The sequence below is a fragment of the Scyliorhinus torazame genome, chromosome 1 (assembly GCF_047496885.1).
Source record: "Scyliorhinus torazame isolate Kashiwa2021f chromosome 1, sScyTor2.1, whole genome shotgun sequence".
Lineage (NCBI taxonomy): Eukaryota > Metazoa > Chordata > Chondrichthyes > Carcharhiniformes > Scyliorhinidae > Scyliorhinus > Scyliorhinus torazame.
In genome coordinates, this window is record NC_092707.1 from 370,622,451 (window position 1) to 370,650,324 (window position 27,874).

Consider the following 27,874-nt stretch of genomic DNA (forward strand, 5'->3'; position numbering starts at 1 on the left):
GGCCGGATTATTCTGGGCGCAGATAAGACGATTCTCAATGTAGTGATTTACATCGTCGTTTAAACTCGGACACCAGCAGAACTGCCTGAGTAGGATCTATTCCCTGATGTCCATGACTGTCATGGAATAATCAAATCAGTTGATTCCTGTCCTGTTCAGGAACCACATAAAGGGTGTCTTTTAACACCACACCGTCATGTGTGGTCAGTGCATTTCTAAACCTATCATAGGGGGCTGGATAGTTTCCTTTCAAAATCTCCTTGAGAGTGCTGTCCTGCTTCTGGGCCTGCACTAGATCCTCGATCTTAGTCTGCGAGACCTGAACTGCATTCACTGGTGCGCTTTCGGGGGGTGTCCAAAAATATCCGTGCCTGGAACCTACTTTAGCCAGTGCGTCGGCCTTTACATTTCCAGGGGGGGAGGAACGATGGTGACTTCGAACTTTGACTGTACCAAAAGTCCTGTTCTGTGCTTTCTCTAAGATGTGACGGCGCAATGGGGCTGAAGGGAGGGGTTTTCCGTCTGCGGAAACAAATCCACTTGCTTTCCACAGGGGTAGGAATTCCGTAAGGCTGTTGCAGACATAGAGGCTGTCCGAGTATATGTCTGCTGGGCTGGGGAAGGAATCTGGGTGTTCCACTATGTATGTGATGGCTGCAAGTTCTGCCGCCTGCACGCCTAAGTGTCCTGGAAGTTTTATTGCTATTTCTTCTAGGGTGCGTCCCTGCGCGTCCTCAACATAAATACCGCATCCAGTTATGCTCTTCCCTTCTAATATTGTGGAAGATCCATCCACATATATCTTTATGGGTTCGCACGTGTCTGTGTGCTTGGGGCTCTGGGTTGAACTGCCTATCTTTCTGGGGGGTGTTTTAGCAATAAAGGGGCTTGTGTTGTGGTGTGAGAGATGATTTCACATTCATGGGGTGTTCCGGGGTACTGTAGGTTATCGGCTAAAAAAGTGTGGGTCTTTGAGCATCTAAAACTCTGGAAGCGTAAGCCACGGGCCTTAACTGGTCGTGCCGTTCCTGAAGGAGCACGGCCGAAAGTGTGCGGTCTGTGCTTGCTACCTCTATAGCGTAAGGGGAAGGCGGGTCTGGAACTTGTAGTGCGGGGGCTGCTATGAGTGCTTGCTTCAATGCATCCACAGCATCCGTATGCTGCGGAAGCCATTCCCAGGGGTCTCCTTTCTTTAGGAGATTTGAGAAGGGTGCTGCCTTGCTGGCGAAACCGTCAATGTGGTTTTGGCAGTAGCCAACCAGTCCTAAAAACGATCGGAGGGCTGAAACGTTCTGGGGAAGGGGCAATTTAGCATTTGAGTCAATCCTTTTGTGCTCGATCTCGTGTTTACCATGTGTGATAATTGTACCCAAATATATCACCTTATCTTCCAAAATCTGGGCCTTTTTGGGGTTAACTTTACAACCAATTGAGTGTAAGAGTTCCAGGAGTTCGGACAGAAGCTCAATGTGCTCTTCCTTGGTGTCTGTCTGCAGTAGTAGGTCATCTACGTACTGGAGCAGACATTCGGGGCGAGAAAATTTGGCTAAACCATTTGCCAGCTGTCGGTGGAAAATGGAGGGGGAGTTGTGGAATCCTTGTGGAAGGCATGTCTACGTGTACTGTTGATTTTTAAAGGTGAAGGCAAATTTGTACTGGCACGCCTTTGCCAATGGAATGCACCAGAATCCATTACTGATGTCCAAAACCGTAAAGAATCGGGAATTGAGTCCCTGCTTGAGCATGGTCTCGGGACTTGTGGCTACTGTGGGGGCTGCTGCGGGGGTGATTTTGTTGAGTTCCCGGTAATCGATGGTCAGTCGCCATGATCCATCGGGCTTTCTCACTGGCCAAATCGGGGCATTATTAGTGGAGGCTTCTGATCTCAGTACGCCCTGCTCTAATAAGCTTTCGATTACTTTTGCGATTTCTCCCTCTGCCTCTTGGGGAAATCCATATTGTTTTTGGGGTCTAGGGTCAGGTCCTGTGATTTGTACTGAACCAGCCATCCGGCCACAGTCGTGTTTGTGGGTCGCGAATGCTGTCCTGTTTTTCTGTAAAACTGCCCTAACCTGCTTGTCCGTGCTAAGCGTGGTCGGGTTAAACCAAAATTCGCCGACTGCGCTGATTTTGTTGGCGTATTCACCTATTGTGAGCGTTGCGGGGGCTCTTGCAGACTTCGCCATTTTCCAGTCACACTGGTTGACTGGATCAAATGATAGATTGTGGGAATTCATGAAGTCTATTCCCAGAATGTGTTCTGCTGTGTGGGGCAGGTCAACTAAAACTAAGGGGTGCTTGGTGGTGATATTGCCGATTTAAATGGGTACAGGGGCTGTGATGTGTCCCTGCTGTGAGTGGCCTGTAAAGCCGCTGAGGGTGATAGTGGCTGTAGTGGGCCACGTGTCCTTTTGGAACATGGTAGAGGAATTTATTGTGGTGCAGGACCCTCCTGTGTGTCAGAGAAACTCGATGGGCTGTCCCCGAATTTTTGCTTCAACTACCGGTCGACCGGACCTATCCCAAAGGGTGTCGCAGACCCAACTGGGGGAGCCCGTACACCGTCAGTCCGTTCCGTTCAGGTCCGTCTGATCTGAACGGGTGCTCACACTATTTATGGGCTCTGTCTTATTCTTACTTAGAGTTCCCGTCTGCTGGGCTCTCTGTGGCTTTCATGGGGCATTGCATTCCCTTGCAAAGTGTCCCAGTTGTCCACAGTTGTAACACTCCTGTGACTTTGGTGGGGGCTGTTCTTTCCTTCATTTATCCATGCGGGGTTCTGGTGTGTTTTAACTGCCTGTATACCTGAGTCGGCCTGCTTTTCTTTGGGATTTTTAACTGCGGGTTTGTTTTGTACAGACTGCTCCCAGGCGCGGGACAATCCTTTTCCTACCCATTTTTCATTAAGTGCCTCCTCTGAGGGATCATAATTCGTGCAGGCTTTCTGTCCTGTTTCTGTGGTATGGGAGATAAGGGTGCGGGTCCATTTGGCCATGTTGTCTGGGGACAAATGGGTGTGGTCTAAGTCTCCAAAAACTGCTGCAAAGTGGATCCACAGGCATCCAGCAAACGCTGTGGGGTGCTCGGTTTTCTTTTGCCTGCATTTATTGAGGCCATCTACGGGATCACCCCGGTTATACCTGATCGCATCCAGGATCGCGGTATGCATTTCTGCAAGGGTGCCTCCTCCTACATTCTGTGGGTCGGGAAGGGCTGCTACGACCGAAGGGTCTACACTCAAAACTGTAAGCTTTACATGCTCTCGCTCATCCTGGCCGTACATGGTCGCCTGCTGCTTTACTCTGGCAAAGAAATGGTGGGGGTCTGAGGTGGTGAGGAACGGTGTGATTTTCTCGCATGCGTCCCGCAATTGGGTCACTGTTAAGGGGTTGGTGTACAGAAATTCTGTGTCGTCCGATGTGGCTGTGCGGTGGGTGGTGACTGGGTTCATTGGAGCCTGAACTATCTGCTCTGTGGGGGGTTGGGGCACTTTTCTCTTTTGGGGCTTTCCCTGCACACATGTTCCCTGAACAAATCTCTGTGCTGTTTCATTTAATTCTTCCCAATCAGGGCCGTCTTCCTCATCTAATTTTGCTCCAAAGGTTTCCTGGAATCCTTTTTGGACTGAAAGCAGAGATTGCAGTTCTGCAATCTGCTTCCGGCACTTTGCATGGTCTAGTGAGCTTTGTCTTTGCTCCGTGGTGGCAGCATGGAGTGCTCTTAACGCTGCCTTCAGGTCACTACACTGCCTCTGCAATGTCCCTACCTGCTTTTCGGTTTCCTCTCGAACCAGGACTGATCGTTGCGTGTCCTGATAGGCCTTTTCATACTGGGACTGGAAGCTGCTTAAGTACGCCAGAGAAGACTGGTGTGCCCACTTGGCATCATCCACCTCTCCGTCTTTTGCTGCCAACTTCCTCCTTAACTCTACATTCTCCCTTTCTACCTCACTAACATCGACCTTACTCATTTGATGTATGCTTTCTATCTCTTTCCGGAGCGTCCTAACGACCTCCTCTGTGCCTCGCAATTGTGCCAAGCAGGACACGATTGCCATCGGCTTGCGAGCTTTCCCGAAGCTCTTCTTGTAATCTCGCTCAGGTTCTCCCACCAAGTATGTCCTATACTCCCGGGACCTGTTTCCTCGTTGTTACAGAATGCGCTCCAAAGGGGCCATCCATTCCCTTTGAGGTACTTTCTGATTTCTTCCTCCCATACGGGACATTGTCCTACTCTACTGCTGCTGGTCGCTGCGACCGCAAATTCTTCTGGGTTCATGAGGCATTGCATTGCCTGCATTGCCATCTTTCTTGTCCAAAGACTTCTTTTAAATTTGGAACAGGGGAGCTAAGGCAGTGCTTTAAATACGGGAGGGGTTTCGCTAATTTCCGAAGTACAAACTCCCGACAGTTTTGTCGCAACATAAAATCTATCAGTTTACCTTATAGCCCTGTTAGTTACGCATGCATACACACACTTCCGAATTATGAGGATTGGTCACAACTGCTTGAACACTTGTGGTTTTCTGTTCCCAATTGGATCTCTAATTCAAGTTTTTGGGTTCTCCCGGAGTGGTGAAGCCACTTCTAGTTCGGGTCCCGTCAGAATGTCGGCAGTAATATGTTACTAACTTTTGGTTGGTTCACTTGGCTCTGTTTTATAACCTTTACTCTCGAGTCGCCAGGTATCTTTATGATACCGCCACGAGGTTCAAGTTTGAGTAATGACCAATAACTCAATACACCAATTAGTAAGATTTAAATCAAAGCACATTTATTATACACAGTAATCGCTACTCATGCACAAATTCTACGTCTAAGCTACTTCTACGACTAACAGGCCTGTACTTAACTTTGGACTGGCCCACCAGGTCAGGGGAACAAATGGCCTTTCGTTCGGGTTCTGAGTCTGCGGGATTCGAAGTTGGTACGGATTGATAGCTAGGAGCGCCTATCTCGTAGCGAGCGTTGACTTAAGACTAACGATCTCTCGGCGGCAGTTGAACGGGTCACGGTCAATGTTGGTTCGCGTTGCTGGGTGACCCGGTCAAGAGGAGCGATTTAAACTTGGGACCTTAACTTTATAGTCCCCAGGGGCTTCCCACCTTTCGGGGCGGACCCTGTACCTGGTTCTAGGTGATTGGACTTTGTTCCAATCGCTTGGTTCGATTTCTCCAATACTGGAGCGGTTCCCTGATCGATCGGCGGTCTTGAAGTGTCCGTTAACCTCTTTTGTGTTGGCTCCTGCTGGCGCCGGGGAGTCTGGCTTAGATTTATTTGTCCCAAATGTTGCTAATGTTCCCAGGGATTGCTTATTAGTATGTAGATGGTTGCTACATTATTATGCAGATGGCTGCTTGTATCGATGGTGTCTGGGCTTTTGCAGAGTTTAAATACACAGTAAACCTGCACCTGCTGGTTTCTGCCTGTGTTGGCTGAATTTCCCTTCAGCCTTTGCCGTTCGCCATTTTAAATCGGGACTTGGCCAACTCAGGTGGCTACACCATAAGGACAACGGCAGCAGATTTATGGGAACATCACCACCTGCAGGTTCCCCTCCAAGCCACACACCATCCTGACTTGGAATTATAATGTCATTCTTTCACTGTTGTTGGGTCAAATCATGGAATTCTCTCGCTAACTACGCTGTGGGTGTTCCCACGCCACATGGACTGCCGCAATTCAAGATGGCAGCTGACCTCCACCTTCAAGGGCAACTAGAGATAGACAATAAAAATGCTGACCTGGTCGGCAAAGCCCGTGTTTCGTGAAAGAATAAAGCAAGCTGCTCTTCTTCGAATAACTCCGTGGGATCTTTCATATTTATCTTGGACAGAAAGTATAACATCTAATCCCATCTGAGAGACAGCACATTTGACAGAGCATCTATTGGTCTGTACTGCATTGGAACATTCATCTTGAGGAAAGGGTGGAAGGATTTAAGACAATAATTGCTCATGGGAAAAGAAGCTGTGTATCATCTTTGTTCTGCAAGATAGTTCTGGAACAATGAATAGTTTGGGTTAAAGTGGAGTAACACCCAATTCATGCAGATGAATCATATCCATGGAATCCAGAGCAGCATGGTGATGCAGTGATTAGCACTGCTGCCTCACAGCGTTGAGGATCTGGGTTCGATCCTAACCCTGCGTCACTGTCTGTATGGAGTTTGCACATTCTCCCTATGCCTGCGTGGGTCTCACCCCCACAACCGAAAGATGTGCAGGCTAGGTGGATTGGCCACTCTAAATTGCCCGTCAATTGGAAAATAAGGAATTGGGTACTTTACATTTATACAAAAAAATCCATGGAATCCCTACAGTTCAAAAGGAGATCATTCGGCCCATCGGGTCTGCACCACCCCTCTGAAAGAGCACCCTACCCAGGCCCACTTTCCACCCTATCCCTGTAACCCCACCTTACCTGCACATCTTTGGACACTAATGCACAATTTATCATGGCCAATCCCCTAACCTGCACATCTTTGGACTGTGGGAAGAAACCGGAGCACCCAGAGGAAACCCACACAGACATGGGGAGAATGTACACATTCCGCACAGTCACCCAAGGCTGGAATCAAATCTGGGTCTCTGGCATGTGATGCAGCAGTGCAAACCACTGTGCTGGATGCAGGAAGCTTAACCAGTTTATCGAGATATTTTCAAGTCTGTAGATTGTGTGTATGGGTGTGTGTGTGTGGGGGGGGGGGGTTGTAAGGTGATCTGTGTGTGTGGGGGGGGTGGTTGTAGTGTGCTGTGTGTGGGGGGTGGTTGAGGGGTTGTATGTGTGTGGAGCGTTGTGGGGTTGTGTGTGTGAGAGGGGGGGTTGTCGGGTTGGTGGGTGGTCTTCCACAATTAAATAAGACATGGATAGAAATTTGCATTCAGAGATAAAGACGCTTTGTTGTGTTCAGTTGATAAAGTTAAGGGAAGTAAAAAGGGTTATAAGAATAACATAAAAGATTTTATATTCGGGAAGCTTAAGCTGAAAGGCTCAAACATGAAAGAGGCAAAAGATGTGAACTGTGTTCGGGAGTGGCTATATAAGACCTCCTGGAGTGAACGTTGTGCTGAGACAGAACTGTAACAAAGCCAAGTGAGTTTCAAGCCAACCCAGAAAAGTGTCTGTTTTTCCAGGAAGCAGGGTTTTGTTTTAAACCTTTTCAGATTTACCACAGTAGGCTGAATTGACTGGGATGGGAAAATGTTATCAGAGTTAACTCCCAACAGATTTGTAGGGCAGAATGTTTGGGAATAAAGGTGTTGCGGGAGATTAAATGGTTTGTTATGGAAAAGGCGTTTAGTCTTTTACAGCAACTGTGAAAATGCTCCAAGTGTTCTACCAGTCAAAAACAGTCAAAAAATACTCACCATCAACTGCTCCAGTAATGAATTGTGATCCAAGTGAATCTATTGCCCCAGCTGTCACCTCTATAGCATGTCCATGAGGATATACAATTTGATAGATTTTCTTTCCAGTTTGCAGTTCCCATACCTGTCAAAAGAACCAAAGCGCTTTCTTAATGCCACTTATCCTCAAGCTAAAAGCAAAAACATAGATCCCTTTTACACAAAAGAACCATAAATAGCAGCAATGATGTATGTTCTTTCAATTTGCTATTACCTTAACTTCCTGAGATAGCCACAGATGTTTCACCATTCTTGTAGTATTTTTCTTTCGCAATGAAATATATTGTTGAGAGTTATGAAATATCTCCTTAAATGTCTGTTACTGTTTCTCTCCCAACTTACAATTTAATCTATTTTCCCAGCCTGTTTAAGTCAACTATGTCTTCCACACCCTTTAATTGCCTTAATTTATGTTTAAGATTCTTTGTTTTACAACCTCATTTCTCATTCTCAAACTGAATGTAAAATTCTATTATGTTATGATTACTCTTACCAAGAAGATCCTTTACTATGAAATCACTAATTAATCCAGTCTCATTACACAATCCTGGGTCTAAAATAGGCTGTTCCATGGTTGCTTCCAGAACATATCATTTCAAGAAACTCTTCGGATTATGTTCTATGAACTTATCATCCAGGCTGCCTTTGCCAATTTGATTTGTCCAATCTATATAAAGAATGACATCAATCCCGATTATTGCAGTGGCTTTCTTATGAGCCCCATTATTTCTTGATTTGTACTCTGCCCTACAGTGTAATTACTTTCAGGGGGCCTATAAATTACTCCCCGCAGTGACGGATTCTACATCAAGGAGGCCAGTTTAGCCCAGTTGGGTGGGCAGTTGGTTCGTGATGCAGAACGAGACCAAGAGCATGGGTTCAATTCCCGTCACCAGCTGAGGTTATTCATGAAGGCCCCAACTTCTCAACCTTACCCCTTGCCTGAGATGTGGTGATCCTCAACTTAAATCACCACCAGTCAGCTCTCCTCCTCAGCCTATGGTCATCTCTGACTTATTTTTACTTTACCATATCTTGATCTTCTAAACCAAATTCATTTCTCACCACTGTACTGATCACATATTTTATTAACAGAGCTACCCCACCTCCTTTTCCTTCTTTCCTATTCTTGAAAAATGTCAAAAAAACTTTGAATATTCAGGTCCCAGACATGCTCACTTTTCAATCATGTGATAGCTATCACATTATATTCATTCATTTCTGGTCCTACTATCAATTTATCCATCTTGTTAGGTCTGCTCTGTGCATTCAATTAAATAACCCCTACTTCAGTCTTTTTATCATGTTTCCCTACTCTGACCTTATTTGCTCGTGCACTCTTACATTTGAGGTCTTGTGGCGCAGTGATCGCACCCCTAACTCTGCGCCAGAAGCTCCGGATTCGAGTCCCACCCCAGGGCTGAATGGCCAAGGAAGGTGCGTTCTTAATGCAGTCAAGTAGGTTGAGTGTGTCAACCTGCAAATCCTTCCAACATGTCAATGGCTAGTGGTATGAGCGGCGGAGGCACCTGGTCAACCTCGCTTGATGTGGAGTGGCACCTCTCAAGCTATAAGCCCCGGGCAACAGTCTAGCGACCTGCTGCGGTAATTATAGCTGTAGAAACAGACAAAAGTCTGCCTTAGTGCACCACTAGGTGTGGGAAGAGAATTGGAATTCATTTATCTGTATGGGCTGTCCTGTCCTGTCACAGTCTGGTTATCATTACACTGCTGTGCACTATTGCCTTGTCATTTCTCTTTAACTTTCCAAACATCCCCTCATGTGAATCTTTCCCCCACTATTTAAAATCCTCCGTGCCTTATGTATTCAGCTTCATTTCCCATAAATGATCGCACAATGCTATATGAATAATGGCTTACTTTCTGATTACTTTGGCTGGTTTCTACCCTCCCTGGAAAATTGGGAAATACAAGGCTCAGTGTCATTCTAAGATGTTTAATTAGAAGTTCTGTTGGTGGTGATTCCATCAGGAATCATGAGATTTTTGTCTCCAAAGTTTCACCTGACGGTTTCTTTGGGCCAGACATGAAAGTTTGGATGGCTCTCTCGGTTAGTCACTTTAATGCTGGCTACTAAGGCACAGTTCAAAAGTGTTTAATATCACAGATAGTGAAGAAGTTATGAAACTCAGCACTTTTGAATACTGTCATAACCTGGGGTTAAGCAGGTCCACACGTACATTGAGAGATGTGCAGGAGTTATTTTTCCACAATGCCAGGAAGTGAAGGATGTAACTAATTAGCACAGAACAATTCTGACATCATGGAGAGCAGCATAGCAATGACTGCAAGCAAATGACACTCAATGCAAATTGTAGATGAGTTAGCATTGCTGCCTCACAGCACCAGGGACCAGGGTTCGATTCCAACCGAGGGTGACTGCCTGTGTGGAATTTGCACATTTTTCCCGTGTCTGCATGGGTTTCCTCTGGGTGTTCCGGTTTCCTCCCACAGCCCAAAGATGTGCAGGTTAGGTGGATTGGCCATACAAACTTGCCCCTTAGTTTCCAAAGGTTAGGTGGGGTTACAGGGATATGGTGGGGGGAGGGCGTGGGGGATGTTGGGCCTGGATAGGGTTCTCTTTTGGAGGGTGGGTTGCACATTCAATGGGCTGAATGGCCTCCTTCTGCACTGTAGGGTTTTTAAGATTCTATGAGGTAGCCATACCTTTCAAGAAGGCATTTCAACACTTACAATGATCTTGCCCATCACAATCTGTTAATGCAGTTAAATTGTTTGTGGGCATTACCTTTTGTTGTAATAAGCCTTTGAGGGATATTAGCATAGCATCACTGGAGGGGAACTATGCCATGTGATGTAGTCTTAGATTCACTTTTGCTTTGAGCAGAGCACACACACAGCTCTGCTGCCTTCAGGCTTTATACCGGTGTATAATTGTTCTCATGTGCCAATCTTGATATGTGAATCCACACCATGATTACCCAATTCCTTATTTGTGATTGGTGCTTGCATCTTTTACAATAAATATGGGGCTGGTTTAGCACAGTGGGCTAAACAGCTGGCTTACAATGTAAAGCAATGCCAGCAGCGCGGGTTCAATTCCCATACCGGCCTCCCTGAACAGGCGCCAGAATGTGGCGACTAGGGGCTTTTCACAGTAACTTCATTGAAGCCTACTTGTGACAATAAGCGATTATTATTGTTATTATTAAATAAGCACAAGATATTATATTATTGTAACACAAAATTTCTGCGAAGGTTTGGAGGTTAAAGAGCAATGAATGGAAATTGCGAGTGATTTTCTAACCTTTCTTCGTAAATCAGTTTTTCAGCACTATTGCAATCAACCTTGTAAACTTTCAATGCACCACTCTCAGAGCTCGACTCACAAGACCAACAAAGCCCAGTTTAAAGCGACATTAGAAATCATGTTTAGAAATTGGTTTCATTACCATGCATATGTTTTTCTTTGTTCATGAAACCGAAAATCATCTTTTTATGATTCGACTATTAATCTCACATTATCGTACACACTTACCGTAATTACAGATTTACTGCAAATGGAGACCAACTTGCTATTCGTCCTGTTATAGAGCAGAACATTGATGGATTTTTCATGGGAAAGAGGAACCAGCATAGTATCATGTACAGCGGACATTAAAGGTATAAGATCTATTGTGTTGGAACCTGCATAATGAAGCAAACACATAGATTGATTTACATGAATTTGCATAAGTTTGTATTAATAACAGTGGAATAGTTTATTTTTAATAAATGGCGCCCTGTCTTGGCAAAATGAGCTAATTCATACTGGAGGAAGATCTTACACAGATCATGTAGTCCTCCAGTGTCTCATGCAAACTGTGCACATATGGCAATACTGCTGAAACAGCCATCACTTACTGTGAAATCCTGTTCTTGAAATTAGAGATAGATGGCCTAGAACAAGGACAAGGCTGAGGCAGAGCCCCGAGTGAGGAGACGGGTCAATGGAGTCGGCGGCACGGTAGCACAGTGGTTAGCACTGTTGCTTCACAGCGCCAAGATCCCAGGTTCGATTCCTGCTTGGGTCACTGTCTGTGCGGAGTCTGCACATTCTCCCTGTGTCTGCGTGGATTTCCTCCAGGTGCTCCGGTTTCCTCCCACAAGTCTCGAAAGACATGCTTGTCAGGTAAATTGGACATTCTGAATTCTCCCTCTGTGTACCCGAACAGGCGCCGGAGTGTGGCGACTAGGGGCTTTTCACAGTAACTTCATTGCAGTGTTAATGTAAGCCTCCTTGTGATAATAATAAAGATTATTGTTATTATGGAATGTGCTGGAAGTTGTAGACAGGGTGACGAGGGGAGTAAGGGTTTTTGGTAGAGTCCTATGCGCAGAAGCAAACAATCAGAAGGGTGATATGACACCGAGAAGAGTGGAAATTGGTGGAGAGAAAAGAAAATTGACATTAAAAAGACTGAAAAATATGGTGGACAAAGAACAGTTTAAAGATAACAAAGCTTGGTGCAAATTCCAGAAGGTTCCTTGAATAGAAATCAATGGGGGGAATTTTAGCAAACTATGTCAGAACGTCAAGTTCTGACTGAAACCAGCATGTATCTCTCCAGATGCATTGCCAAGTTTTCAGACCATTTTCTGGCACAGTGCACAGAAAATCTGGGGGCGTGGTTTATGCCATCACTCTGGTGTGGCGGGGTGTGATAGAGCCGACAAGGCCAGCTCCAGCAATTGGTGCATCATCTTTAAAGGGTGCCTCAATCTGTACGGAAAGTAAACTCTCCCGCATCCCCTCATGGACACGGAGGACTCCCCCACCTCCGTAAGCATCGGGGCAAATACCCCTACCCACCAAAAGTATCCAGGGCACTTTCCTCTCCCCCACCCCACTCCCGATCACAAAGTATTGGGGGCACTCTCTCCCCCTCTACATCTGCACCCCCTCCCCACCAAAGAAGTATCAAGGCATTCCCTCCCACCCCACCCACAGGCATCAGCCCTCCCTCCCCAACATTTATAAGGCCCCACCACACCCCACCCTTGGGGCCCCTCAGAGGGCGAGATCCCTATTTGCCAAAAGCTGTTTTAAACTCCGCTGAAAATTATTAATATGGAGACACAAAAGAGTCCACTAGTGATATTAATTTGCATGATAATCGAGTTCCTGACCTTTCGTGGTGGGAACCCCACTACGTCATTTGTGTGTGGTGGGGACAATCTGAACGGGAAACCCCGACAGCATAAAAGCTGGTTGAGGACTCCCGTTGGATTCTCTGCCCCCATCGCTATTCCCACCCATCGAAAACGGGGGCAGAAAATCCTCCCTTAAGCGTTCGTGGCTTGCAAGCAAAAACATGAAAACAAGATACAGACTGGCAGTGGCCAGGAAAATATCAAATCAGGACTGAGGGCAGAGTTCACGGTCCGAAGTTGTTGAACTCAAAGTTGAGTCCATAAGGTTATAAAGCGCCTTATCACAAGACAAGATGCTTTTTCTGAAACTGTCACTGAGTTTCACTAGAACATTGCAACAGGGCAAGTCCACAAATCTGTGCACGTGGACAAGGTGGTGAATTAAAATGGAAGATCAGGGTAAAGCTTATGGACTGAGTGAAGATATTCCTCAATGTGGTCATCCAGTTTTGCGTTTGGTCTCCCCAGTGTAGAGGAGACCTCGTTTTGAGCAGTGAACAGTAGATTGAAAAGGCGGAATGAAGCAAAGCACTGCTTGACTAGGAGGGAGTGTTGGGGCCTTGAACAGTGAGAACAGTAGAGACACAAGGGCAGGTGTTGCAGCTTCTGCGATTGCAATGGGAAGATGCTGAAGGAAATGGACGAGATGTTGGGTCTGATAGAGAGGTGGACCAGTGGAAGGAACAGTCCCTTTGGAGTGCTGGGGGTGGAGGAGTGGGGGATGTCTTTTGTAGTGGCATTACGCTGGAGGTGGTGTGTGGTGAGCCACGTATGGCTACGTAAGGCTGTTGTATATATGTTCACTATTGTTCTACTGTTCTATTAGTATTGTTATCTCCACTGTTGTATATACTTATTGTTATTGCTGTTCTGTTATTGGTTGTTGCTGTTGTACTGTTGGAATGTTATTATTGGTGCTTCTGTTGGCTCCGCCTGTGGCTCCGCCCAGCTGTGGAGGTATAAAGCCTGTTGACCTGGGTCAGCCCTGCAGTGCGGGAGGAGCTGCAGGTCGGCACATATTTAGCTTATTAAAGCATCGGTTCACTGCTTCTCAGCGTCTCGTCTGAATTTGATGTCTATCATGGTGCAAATGGCAGAAGATGAACCTTTTGAATGTAGGGGCAGGTGGGGTAGAAAGTGGGGACAAGCCTTTTGGGTGGTAGGGAAAAGGTGAGAGCAGAAGTGCAGAAAATGGGTAAGACACAGTTGAGGGGCTTGTCAACCATAATGACCGGGGTGGGGGGGGGGGGTAATTCCTCAGTTGAGGAACAGGGAAGAAATATCAAATGATCCATTGTGGAAGGTAGCATCATCAGAACAGATGCAACAGAGATGGAGAAATTGGAAGCAGAGTGTGAGGAAGTACACTCAAGGTAGCTGTGGGGACTTGTCATGAATATTGATAGACAGCCCATCCCAGTAATAGAGACATAAAAGTCAAAGAAAGGAAGACAAGTGTCAGAGATGGATTGGAAGCAAAGTCGATTAATTCTTCCAGTTCCGGGCGAGAACATGAAGCGACACCACTACAGTCATCGCAGTACTGGGAACAAATGTTGAAATTAAATGAAATGTAAATGAAAAATGAAAATCACTTATTGTCACAAGTAGGCTTCAAATGAAGTTACTGTGAAAAGCCCCTAGTCGCCACATTCCGGCGCCTGTTCAGGGAGGCTGGAACGGGAAGGGGCTGACTAGGACATACCCCACAAAAGGACAGGCATAACCAAGGCTCATGTGGGTACCCATAGCAACACCCTTTATTTGGAGAAAGTGAGACAAGTTAAAGGAGAAATTATTCAATGAGAGAAGAGGAGCCAGGCAGAGGAGGGTGGTGGTGGTTAAGACCATAAGACATAGGAGCGGAAGTAAGGCCATTCGGCCGATCGAGTCCACTCCACCATTCAATCATGGCTGATTAAGGACTTGGGCCTCTGTTGAGTGAAAAAGTGGAGAGCCTGTACTGCTGGAAGATGGAGATATAATATTTTAATGTTTATTTGTAGCGATTTCATTGAGGTAGGGGTATATGAATTCAAGACAGTCTGAAAAAAGAAATGATTTCATTGATGGATAATGCTTACTATTAATTGTTTATTAATTGTGGTTCATTTCATGCAAGTGGGGGCATTAACCCGTGAACAGACGCAAGCAAAAATCTGTTTGTTGGTTTAGGGCGTGTCTTTTTGTAATATGCAACTCTTTAAATGAATGTAAAATTGTATAAAGTTTGGCTTCAATTCCATCCTTCGCCAGCTGTCTTTTTGGAGGACACTTGGCGTCAAATTGCATTCAGCAAATGCAAAGTTTTCTTCTGGAAAACTGGATTTCTCTTTTGGAGAGATGATCTGCATTCCCTTGGGAAAGCTCACAAGCTGCAAGTTTACTGTGAAACTGATTGGTTTTGGATCATTCATTTGAACGGTTTGGAAATTATATTGACATACATTTTCAATACGCATTTTCACCAGATGGATCCCCCTGACGGCAGTGTTAAAAACTTGTGCCCGCAAAAAAAAAAAAATCATTGCCTCAAGTAGTTTCTCTTCTATGGGGGCCGGTTCAGCTCAGATGGATAGACAGCTGATTCTTAATGCAGAGCAGGGCCAGCAGCGCCCAATTCCCGTTCCGGCTGAGGTTATTCATGAATAAGTCCCGCCTTCTCAACCTTGCCCCTCGCCTGAGGTTTGCTGATCCTCAGGTTAAATCACTACCACCAGTCAGCTCTCCCCCTCAAAGGGGCAAAGCAGACTATGGTCATCTGGGACCAGGACAACTTTAGTTTACTTCCCTTCTATGAAAAGGTGCATGAACCAACTATAACTTCAGCTTTGGGGTAAGTATGTAATAAATTGAGAGACCTGTAGCCATAATTTCTAAAACGCACATGAACTAAAGTAACTTGAATAATTCAACTATCTAATGGATCGTCTGTGATTAATTTTTGATAGCTTGGAAACCTACCAGTAATTAATCTCTTAGTTTTACCATCAAAGATCATTGTGTTAAAGTGCCGATCTCCTTTACGTTCACCCAGTGAGAAGACCTGCAGCACTGCAAGTGTCTGAACATCCCAGATCCTGAACATCTTTTAGGAGGAGAAAAGAAAGCTGACATCAGTTACATTTCTAATGTTTGGCTTGTATTTTTACCCAGCTAAAATGGAAAAATATACAACATAGGAGAAAGCATCTCCAAAAGTAGGGAAACTAATTCTCATTTCAGAAGTTATTATTAGAGCAATGTAAGTCATTATAAACCACCAAGATGAATGCTATATGCTACTACTATAAGCAAATAATACGGATAAAATGTTGAATTTAAAGTCCTTGAGTATTATGGTTGTATGCTTTTTGAGGTCTGCAGTTTGCCAATCTAAAATTAAATACAGCAGAGACATGGGCCGGGATTCTCCCCTACATGGCGGGGCGGGGGGTCCCGGCGGGATGGAGTGGCGGGAACCACTCTGGCGTCGGGCCGCCCCAAAGGTGTTGATTGCTCCGCACCTTTAAGGGCCAAGCCCTCACCTTGAGCGGCTAGCCCCTCGCCGGAGTGGTTGGCGTGCCACCGGCTAGCGGGAAAGGCCTTTGGCGCCACTCCAGCCAGGGCCGAAGGGACCTCGCTGGTCGGCGGAAGGCTGCGCATGCGCGGGAGCGTCGGCGGCTGCTGACATCATCCCCGCGCATGCGCAGGGGGGATCACTTCCGCATCGGCCATCCCGGATGCAATGGCCGAGGCGGAAGGAAAAGGGTGCCCCCACGGCACAGGCCCGCCCGCGGATCGGTGGGCCCCAATCGCAGGTCAGGCCACCGTGGGGACACCCCCCGGGGCCAGATCGCACCGCGTCCCCCCCAGGACACCGGAGCCCGCCTGCGCCGCCAGTCCCGCCGGGGAGGTGGTTCGATTCACGCCGGCGGGACAGGCATGACAGCAGCGTGACTTCGGCCCATCGCGGGCCGGAGAATCGCCGGGGGGGGGGGGGGGGGGGGCGCCAACCGGCGCGGCGCGATTCCCGCCCCCGCCGAATTTTCAGTGCCGGGGAATTCGGCGGCCGGGATTCACGCCGCCCCCCAGCGATTCTCCAACCCGGCGGGGGGTTGGAGAATCCCGCCCATGATGTGTAAAGTAAGAGAAGCAAATATTTAAGCTTTTGCCATGCTATAAAGGTAATTAGTTTGGTTTGGTATTGGGGGGGATGGGGGTGCCTGGAAATCACAGAAGACGTTGTTTTCATTTTTAAAGCAACTTGGTGAAAATATCCTTGACTTACTTGCCACTCATCACCCGCCTTGTTAACTGCTAATCTACCTGGCAATCTTCCTATTGATCTCAGTTTTATTCCATGCATATGCCCCTCCAAGGTAAGACAGCCAAGCCATGCTATGCTCTCCACGTGGCGGCCACACTCCACTGTCATCTCCTGGCTCACACGACACTCACCTTCACCCCAGCGAGGGCATGAACCAGATACATTGAAATATGCAGGATCTGTTTTAAACCAGATTCACCCAGTTCCTGGAATTCACCTAACTGCCTGCGTGGAGCCGGCGGGAATCCCTAATGGACTTATAAAATGGAGAGCAGGGGTGGAATTCTCCAGCCTCCCAACCGTGTGTTTCTCGGCAGCAGGAGGTGGCGCACTGCTCGCTGGCAGAGGGATTCTCTGCTCCTGCCGCTGTCAAAGGGAAGGCCCATTGAAGCCACCCCACTCCACCGTCAACTCCATAGCAGGGTATCACTCACTTGAGGGGACCTAAAGATGGTGATCGGGATTGACGGGGGACGGGGGATTCTGCAGTAGCCAGTCGACTGGGGGGGGACGGGACATTATTTTAATATTGGGGTGCCTTGTGATCTCTGAAGTGTGGCTGCACATCTCTTTCACGGCACAAATCACTCCAACCTCCAAACTATTGTCCAAGTGTGGGTGGATTGCAATCAGAATTATGCCTAACCACCCAATGGGAATTGCACCGTGTTTCCTGCCGAAGACCACACTTTTGGGAGAATTACGCCCTTTATTTGACTCCAATTCCCCCCATTTCCTCCTTGATTTTTTGATCTTCCTTCATTCCTTAATTCTTACTGCACTAAATATTTGCGAAGGTATCAGATGCCCCTTTACTCTTACCAAGCTGTTATCATCTGCATTTCCACCGAAAATGTTTGGAGCTGAAGGGTGAGGGAGAAAAATCTAGTTAATTAAATGAACACAAACTTCAGCAAACACTGGGCCATTGGAGATGAGAGGTGTCCAAAACTGGAGGGAAATCGTGGCCAGCTCCGCAACACATTTCCACTTCTAGAGGATTATGCCACAATGGTAAACCATTAAGCCCCTAGAGGCACGTAGAACAATTATGGTCTCCAAGTGGCAGATTAGCCATGGCAACTAGAGCCCCATTCTAAATGGAAGGCAAGATTCCAAAAATTGATCACAACCATGGCAATGCCCGTAAATGTGGGTAGCTCTCTCCCCCATGTCCATTTGTTTTTGGTCCTCTTGCAGAATGAAGGCAGCCTCATGCCTCATTGCTTACTTCAGAAGCACCCACCTCTGATGCTAGAGAACCTTAAATGATTGGCCAATGGAGTTGGCCACTTAATTGGCTGTCTCCTGCAAAGTGATCCTCTGTGCGCAACCCCTCCCCCTACCTTCAACATTGCCATTCACGAGTTCTCAACCTGCATTTCATCCTGACAGTGGGATTGGGACCCGGGAACTAAAATCCTGCCTATTATGTTTATTTTAGGATCGCTTCCAATACAGCACCCTTGTTATTGTCTGCAGTGTCCCCTCTGGAACAAATCTTTTCTGGGTGGACCTGATGGAATTGGCCTTTTCAAGAATTGTCAATCTGTCTGAATTGTTCACGTTAAAATCCATCTTCAAACTCTTTAAAAAAAAATGTATTTTATTACAACCATGTATCATAGCAGGTTACAGCCAATAAACACTCCGAGAAACATACTTCCCCAACAATCAACTATGCAGTCTGTACAGGTTTTTCCCCTTTTTCACCAAAGGGTCCGGGTCCACCTCCTCCTCCACTACCCTGGCTAAAACCGCGAACACTCCCACCCAGAATCTTCCCAATTTTTTGCAACCCCACATCTTCAAACTCTTAACACCTACTAATTAGTTCAGACCCCTGTCTCCCCACCACATGGCTTGCTGTTCAAGCAATTAAAGTATTCAAGATTATAATGCAAAAAGCGTCTTTCTCGCTATAATCTACGATTAATTAAGAGCCCAGGAAATAAAGCTACCGAACTCCACCTTTCACTGTTTTGTCTTCATAATCGGTTTCTTTTGGCCAAGTCAATTTTGAATCCAGTTAGCAAACCAACAATTAATTCAACAAGTAAATTTCTTTCACGTTATATTAATTGGAGTTATTGATGACATTTTAAAAGGTGAAAGGGAAATAGTTGGAAATACATTTTGAAATGTTTGCTTGTACAAAGCACTGGTGTGAATTCCCACTGATGATACAAAAAACATTGTAAATTCACAACAGGACAGACAGCATCTATAAAGAGAAAAGGTAGGTTGTGATGTTTCAGACATGCATCCTTTATCAGACTCGAGGCTAAAAGGACAACTGTCATTTTATGAAGTTTGGATAAATAGAGATAAAAGGGGGAAGAATGTAAAGATACACAAATCAAAAATATCAAAAACTCACGTGCAATAGTGAATATTACTTGCACTTGATAGTGTCTTTAATGACAAAACATCCCAAAGCACTTCACACTTTCAAGTGCAGTCACTGTCGGAATGTAGGGAACCATATGGCCAATTTGTTCACAGCAAGTTCCCATAACCAACATGATTTAGATGCCAGCTTTCCTGTTCATGATGATTCTGGCAGAGCGATGAATATTGGTCAGATGCCAAAGGCACTCGCTCACTCCACTCAATCCATCCGAAAAGGTCGCCGAGACCTCGGTTTTATATCTCACCCGAAAAATAGCACTTCACATGTTGTGGTGCCTCCTTCCCTTGTACTGTTCTAGAATGTCAGGCTCGGTCAGTGGGCATACATCCAGTTTTTTTGTTTTATATACTGACTCGGAAATGAATACGCCATTGGCAACATCTAACCCTTAGTCACTCACCCCTTCAGTGGACAGGCTGACGATATGTTGGTCTGATTCATTGATCACCACTTCAGTAATGATGCAGCTGTGGCCATACAACAATGCCTTTGGTTTGGAGAACATATTAGGATTCCAAAGGCGGAGTATTTTATCTTCTCCTAGATAGGAAATATGAGATGATCAAATTTTGTATCATATAAGCCGAGTTTGAATTTTTTCTTGACTGGAGATACAGAGAAAAATTCCAATACGGAATGCTTATACTGCAATCCCTCTCCAGCAAGGCATGTAATGTGAAGATTTGGGGAGGTTTGTAGGAGCACATGTGATGCTGACCTGCCAATTCCACAGCAGTGCTTTGAGTGCCTTAGCCTCATTATAAATCAGTGTCAATACATGCAACCTCATGCTGTCCTGGATTCCCTCCTCCTTTTGTGGTTCTTGCTTCACTGAGTGACCACTTTCCATCGCCATAAAACTGCGCTCATCTGAAACTCTGTTGCCTGTATCCTAATTGACACCAAGTTCTATTCGCTCATCACCCCTGCGCTCAATGATCTTCATTGGCTCCTGGTCCAGAAATGCGTCCATTTTTTAAAAGTTCTTATCCTTATTTCAAAGTTGGTTCCTGTTTTATTATGAACCACGTCTTTAATTGGCATTTTGTCGCAGGAGGACATCAGGGCTATGGTATGAACTGAACACATACCATATGAATACACGTGTATTCAGCTCAAATGCAATTTTCTCTGTACTTCACCCAACTTGTCCTCAGGCAAGGTGGAATGAGGGCAATGCCTTAATCAATCCAAGTCAACCTGCCTGGTTTGAATTAAAACAAAACTTGGCAATTAACTGTTAGTCTTCAGTTAACTGGTGCATTCTCCATGGCAACACCTCCACCAATCAGAGTCAACCTGTTAACCAATCTGCACTCTCTTCTCATGAAGTATAAATTGTTGTTCCCTTCACATTTGGTATTTTTGCACATACCCTGATGAGTGCAAGGTGAACAGCCTCAACATGTTTCTTTTTTCAGCAATAGCACCCTTTGAAAGAGCACCCTACCCAGGCCCACCCCCCTATCCCTGAAACCCCACCTAACCTGTACACCTCTAGACACGAAAGGGCAATTTTATCAATGCCACTCCTCCTAACCTGTACATCTTTGGACTCGAGTAATTTTTAAATAAGAAATTACATAAAAGATTTGAGATTGCAATTTTTATCAGTCACAATTAACGAGCCACAATTAACACTAACCCTGTTGGTAAAATGGATGCACATTAGATCAAATACAGTGAGAGTATGTGCCAACATATTTTGAAGCTGTATTAAACTTCTGAAAAAATCTAACTTGGCACTTACCTCCAGTAACAATGGTATTTGCTTTCACACAATAATCAAATGCATTAACACCTCTTGGGGTTGAAAGTGTTCTAATTGGCCTGTAGTTGAAGATAAAGAATATGTCAACAGAATAGCAACTGCCGTGCAATTTACATAGCCATAACAAATGTAGCGGAATATTATTTTGTAGTTGAGGATATTTATCTGATAATAAAGGTCACATATGGGGGCATTTACTGTTTCGTAATTGTTCACACGAGGGCATGAACCAGATTAGCATATTTAAATAAGTATTTAAATAGGTATTTAAATATTATTGGTAAATTTAAAGCCGGATTCTGCCGGCTCCTGGGATTCTCCATCCACCCACCGCCCCCCCCCCCCCCCCATCACCCCGTCGGTGCAGCTAAAGCTAGCAGGAATCACTACTAGTCTCCACCACCAGCATGGAGGGGTAAAACCGGAAGGGTTTAATGTCCATGGTGTGGTGGAGGGAGGGGTGGTGGGAATATTTAGTCAAGGTAAGATAATGTTGGGCCTAAAGGAGGTGGGGGTGTCAGTCCTGTCCAAATATGTGTCTATCTCAGGATGCTGGCTGGCAGAGTCCACACAGGCTTTGAGTTCACCGATAATATTTCATTTCCCCTGCTGAAAGTGATCACGGATAATGTCCTTTCCAATGCATAGAAGGGCCAGCTGAGCCTGAAAATTCAGCAAAGTCCCACAGAATGGTGAACACAATGGACACTAAAATGAACCATGATGTGGAGATGCCGGCGTTGGACTGGGGTGAGCACAGTAAGAAGTCTTACAACACCAGGTTAAAGTCCAACAGGTTTGTTTCGATATCACTAGCTTTCGGAGCGCTGCTCCTTCCTCAGGTGAATGAAGAGGTATGTTCCAGAAACATATATATAGACAGATTCAAAGATGCTAGAGAATGCTTGGAATGCGAGCATTAGCAGGTGATTAAATCTTCACAGATCCAGAGATGGGGTAACCCCAGGTTAAAGAGGTGTGAAGCTAGTGACATCGAAACAAACCTGTTGGACTTTAACCTGGTGTTGTAAGACTTTTTACTAAAATGAACATTCAATTAGGCGTGAACAAAAAAATAAACACAACATTGTTTCTTCCACAATAAAGGAAATGTCCCTCTAACCATCAGTGTGTGCCAACCCATTTAGTTCTCTGACTAAGATAGTCTCATTGAATATTTTAATTTTTTTTCATAAATTTAGTGTACCCAATTCATTTTTTCCAATTAAGGAGCAATTTAGCATGGCCAATCCATCTACCCTGCACATCTTTGGGTTGCGGGGGCGAAACCCTAGCAAACACGGGGAGAATGAGTAAACTCCACATGGACAGTGACCCAGCACCAGGATCGAACCTGGGACCTTGGCGCCGTGAGGCAGCAATGCTAACCACTGTGCCACCGTGCTGCCCTGTCTCATTAAATATTGACGATGCACATACTACTAAAGTGCGACCAAAATGACATGAAATATTATAAGTGAAATTTAATTTTGAAGAACACTCAAGCCACATTTGTGTTCCTCTTCTTTATTGTTGTATTTTAGGGATTCTGTTCTTACTTACAGTAGAAACAAAGGATGAAAGGTTACTTAGCACCTAGTTAGACTTTATTCATGAGGCATTGTTTGCTCACAGTCCGGAGTGACATTGAGGGAAAATCTCCCAAGTACCTCTGATGATGTCACCACATAATCATGTGACACACTACACACAGATGCATTGGTTTACAATTCATAACATCCCTCCCTCGTTACTTCAGTGTTACGACAACTAACATCAACTTTAGCTCTTACTGGGCGGTACGGTGGCCCATTGGTTAGCACTGCTGCATCACGGCGCCAAGGGCCCGGGCTCGATCCTGGCCCCGGGTCACTGTCCGTGTGGAGTTTGCACATTCTCCCCATCTCTGCGTGGGTCTCACCCCCACAACCCAAAGATGTGCAGAGTAGGTGAATTGGCCACGCTAAATTGGGCAGCATGGTAGCACATGTGGCTAGCACTGTGGCTTCACAGCGCCAGGGTCCCAGGTTCGATTCCCTGCTGGGTCACTGTCTGTGCGGAGTCTGCACGTTCTCCCCGTGTCTGCCTGGGTTTCCTCCGGGTGCTCCGGTTTCCTCCCACAGTCCAAAGACGTGCAGGTTAGGTGGATTGGCCATGCGAAATTGCCCTTAGTGTCCAAAAAGGGTGGGAGGGGTTATTGGGTTACGGGGATAGGGTGGAAATGAGGGCATAAGTGGGTCGGTGCAGACTTGATGAGCCGAATGGCCTCCTTCTGCACTGTATGTTCTGTGTTCTAAATTGCCCCTTAATTGGAAAAAAAAAGAATTGGGTCCTCTAAATTAATTTTTAAAAATCTTTAACTCTTACTGTGAACATCAATTATCTTACCAAGTATCATTATACACAATTAAATATTGCTGGCTTTAAAAGCAGACCAAGGCAGGCCAGCAGCACGGTTCAATTCCTCCCCGAACAGGCGCCGGAATGTGGCGACTAGGGGCTTTTCACAGTAACTTCATTTGAAGCCTACTTGTGACAATAAGCGATTTTCATTTTCATTTCATTTCATCACTACAAGTCTTTTGGGTGGACATGGATTCCGCTTCGGCAGAATCCGTTGTTGAGGAGTCTTTATTTTCACACTCTTGATAGTCTGTTCCACACTTGGCTCAGGCACATCATCTGATAAAGTTGGTTCTTCTTCAGCTTGTCCAGATGCCGTTGGTTCAACTGGTGGAGAATCTGAATTCAGCTCAGTCGTGATTATAGGTTATGGAATGTTCCAACATTGAGTGTCCAATGTTGGTCTTTCAGACACTGACTGCAAATTCTAGCTTTGACACGAGGATTTGATCGGTATGTCTCCTCCAAACTCTCTCAGCACCAGTTTGCACAGTATAAGAAAAATGTCCCTCTTTGAGAGTGTTGTGGCAGGTACCCACTTCTCAGTTCATGAGTAGTTTCTTGCTAAAATTCTTTCTCTGTGATCAAAATGTCTTAGTTTTGATGCTTGTTAACAACAAGTAATTTGGTATTGTTGTTATCGCTCTACAGTGCTAGACATGTCAGGCGGTAAGAGCAAATCAAATTTGGTTCTCAACTTCCTTTATAAAAACAATATTGCTGGCGGGTTTTGGGTTGTTGCAAGGGCAGTGTTTCTGTAGGGTATAAGAAATGTATTTACTTGAACAGTCCATTGATGCTTTAATGGCAATCTTCATTGACTATACCAATGTCTCCACCAATCCATTGGTGGAAAGATGATGTGGTACTGAAGCCAGGCTGACAGAGGGGAAAAAACATATAGGCTGAAAACAGCAGCAACCAAATAAGGCCCTGGCTGGAATTGATCTTGGCTGTCTGCCAAACCACTCAAGTCAGCACAGAAACTAATTATTGCCAATAATGATCACCCAATTACAATATTTATCACATTAACACAAAAGGTCAAAAAGACCATGCTATATATATGTAACTAATTTCAAGACAGTAAAGATCAACTTTGGAACAGGAAGAACGATAAACAAAGATGCCATCAGAATCCATAATTGCTAATAGCTGGTCAGACAAGAGTGTTTCAGCGGACAATGGATATTGATTAAATCACCCTGGCTGGACAGCAGTATCCTGTTTATTTCTGTTAATCAGTTTAAGTCTTGATGAGACAATAGAACTCAGGCAATCTTTATGTGTGAATCATGTCTCAGCACGAGCAAGAACCTGTATAAATGAAGGGATATCGGAACACATAATCAGCGACAAACTGGAAACCTGGGAGCAACCATTGCAGAAGAGGCACTCAGAGCTGTTGGCTGAGAGAAGAAGACATCCACATTGAGTGATCCCCGCCTGGCCAGCTCCTTCACTAGTGTGGGTAATATCTAGATCTCAGTAGTGAATCTGAACTCTGTACTGCATTCTCAGAAATCGCGATTAAGCTAGCTCTTCTAAATAGAGTAGAGTTGTATCATCAGATATCTTTATTGTGTCTGTCTAAACCGATCGAGCAGGGTCTTGATCAACAATGATAAAGCGCAGTTTTTAATATGCTGCATGGCATTGTTTCTAAGGCAATCCATGAATTTCTTTGATGTGAACTGTGTCCCATTATCGCTAACTAACTGTTCTGGTTTGTCAAACCATGCAAATACTCTATCCTTTCATTCAATTGTCTTTTCATTACTTATTGCTTCATCATCATTATTTCAGGTTACTTGGAATGTGCATCTACCAGGGCAAGGAACATATAACCTTCAGTTGGACCTGAGGAATCAATACATACACTCTGGCACGGCTGTTTTGGCCAATCCCAAGAGTGAAGTGGTTGAAGAGGTGGGGCATTTCATATCCTAGCACAAGACTGACATTAACCTACTCCTTCAATCTGTGAGTCTCGTACCAGGCACCAGAAATAACTCCTTGCAAGCTCTTTCATCAGTTTGTTTGCTGGATGTCCTTCGTGGAGCTGATCCAGTGTACAACTCCGCAAGCATGGAGGAATGAAAACCCTGAGCCCCCTATCTCTGATGAACAGTCATCCAGACTTGAAACATCCGCTCTATTCTATCTCCACAGTTGCTATCAGACCTGCTGAGATTTTCCAGCATTTTCTGTTTTCGTCCCCCATAGAACTATTCCGTTTTGTACGGTTAGTTCAGGTTCAGTACGGCTTGAATCTCGGAGTCCTCCTTTGTTCATCCAGTGGTATACCTTTCAAAATCATGCCCATGACCTTCCCCACCACTGGGTCTGACCTCGTGTGCCTTTGCACTTGAGACGGCACAGTGATTAGAACTGCCGACCACTGATAACAACACTAGGGTCCCGGGTTCGATTTTGGCTTTGGGTGACTGGCTGTGTGGAGTTTCTAAGTTCTCCCCATGTCTGCATGGGTTTCCTCCGGGTGATCCAGTTTCCTCCTACAGTCCAAAGATGTGCAGGTTTGGTAGATGGGCCATGCTTAATTGGCCCTTAGTGTCCAGTGATATGCAGGTTAGGTGGGTTGGCCATGAAAAATGGGATAAGGTGGGGCAGTGGGCCGCGTTGATGCTCTTTTGGAGGGTCGGAGTAGACCCAATGGGCTGAATGACCTCCTTCTGCACTGTTGCAATTCTATGGAGAGGCTGCAATTGGTACACTATCAACCTAGGAAAACTATACATAGTTCTCATATGATTCTGCTTTGATCCAAATTGGTAAATGTGATAGAGCATTGGCGTTCAGATGTTGCTCCAATCTTCTGCATTCAATCTCGTAATCATGCACTGATAAGATGAGGGTCCATCTCTGCAAATGACTCATAGCTAGAGAAGGTGAACCTTTGTATGGACCAAAAATCATTGTTAAAGGCCTGTGTGTGGTCTGTTAACAAGACAAGGTAAAACGTCTTCGAGACAGATAGTGATGAAATCGTTTGATTTCAAAACACCACCTTCAAGGCTTCCTTTTCCAATTGAGCATAATTCTGTTCAGCGCTTGTCAATGTTCTCGAAGCGAAAGCTATTGGTCTTTCATCTCCATTTGGCATTATATGAGAAACAACTGCATCACTCCTTCGGGCGAAGTGCCACATGCGAGTTGCATTTTTAAATTAGGGTCAAAATGAACTAATACTTCCGATTTCGACAGCACATTTTTTACTTCATTATCTGCCGCTTCGCAGTCTTTTGTCCAAGTCCATTGTTGAGTCTCACATAATAATGGATGAAGTAGTTTAAATATGGGAGTGAGATTTGAAATAGTTTTCCATAGTAATTGATGAGTCCCAAAAAAGATTTCAGTTGCGATACATTCTGCAGTCTAGGCTCATCTAAAATCACAGTCATTTCCTGACTTTCCTTGTGGAACCTGTCCTATAGAACCATAGAAACTACAGCATAGAAGGAGGCCATTCAGACCATCTTGTCCATCCGAGCCCAAGGACATCCAGGTGCCCTTTCTAATCCCACCTTCCTGCACCCAGTCCATAGCCCTGTAGTTTGCAGCAATTAAGGTGTAGATCCAGGTACTTTTTAAAAGAGTTTAGGATCTTTGCCTCTACCACCAACTTGGGCAGCGAATTCCACAGTCCCACTACCCTTTGCCTAAAAGAGTTCTTCCTCCTGTCCCCTCTGCACCTTCTGCCAGGTATCTTGAATCCAAGTTCCCTTGTTCTAGAATTCTACACCAAGGGAAACAATACTATCCTGTTCACTCTATCTCTTCCCCTCATAATTTTATACACCTCCATTGAGCCATCCCTCAGCCCCTTTTTGTACCAAGGATAATAACCCCAACCTATCCAATCCCTCCTCATAGCTATACCTTTCTAGCGCTGGCAACATTCTTGTAAATCTTCCCTGCACTCTCTTCAGAGCAATAACATCCTTCCTCGAATGCGATCACACAATATTCCAGTTATGGCCTCACCGGTGTTTTATACAATTCCAACATTGTATCCTTACTTTTATATTCTATACCTCTGCCAATGAAGGAGAGCATTCCATATACTTTCTTCCTTGTCTACTTGAACTGCTGCCTTTAGGGACCTGTATACTTGTACGCCAAGATCTCTCATTTCACCTACCCCTCTTAGTATATTCCCATTTATAGTGTACTCCCTATAACTGTTTGACCTCCCAAATGCATGAGCTCACACTTCTCTGTGTAAAATTCCATCTGACACTTAATCGCCCACTCCACTAACACATCTATATCATTTTGGAGAATTTAGCTATCCTCGACACTGTCCATCAGTTGTCCAGTCTTCTGACATCTGCAAATTTCCCAATGGTGCTCCCCACGTTCACGCCCAAATCG

General features: G+C 45.3%; 1 protein-coding gene across 1 annotated transcript in view; it reads right to left on the minus strand.

Moving 5' to 3' along the window:
• The window catches only part of LOC140426522 (WD repeat-containing protein 64-like), a 227,758-nt gene that overhangs the window by 95,064 nt on the left and 104,820 nt on the right, over window positions 1-27,874 (minus strand). Inside the window, exons 9-13 of the mRNA XM_072511402.1 lie at window positions 21,056-21,135; window positions 19,706-19,845; window positions 15,548-15,671; window positions 10,929-11,077; window positions 7,370-7,493 (exon numbers count right to left, since the gene is read on the minus strand). Coding sequence (XP_072367503.1) covers window positions 7,370-7,493; window positions 10,929-11,077; window positions 15,548-15,671; window positions 19,706-19,845; window positions 21,056-21,135 — 617 coding nt within the window. The remainder of the gene's footprint in view (window positions 1-7,369; window positions 7,494-10,928; window positions 11,078-15,547; window positions 15,672-19,705; window positions 19,846-21,055; window positions 21,136-27,874) is intronic.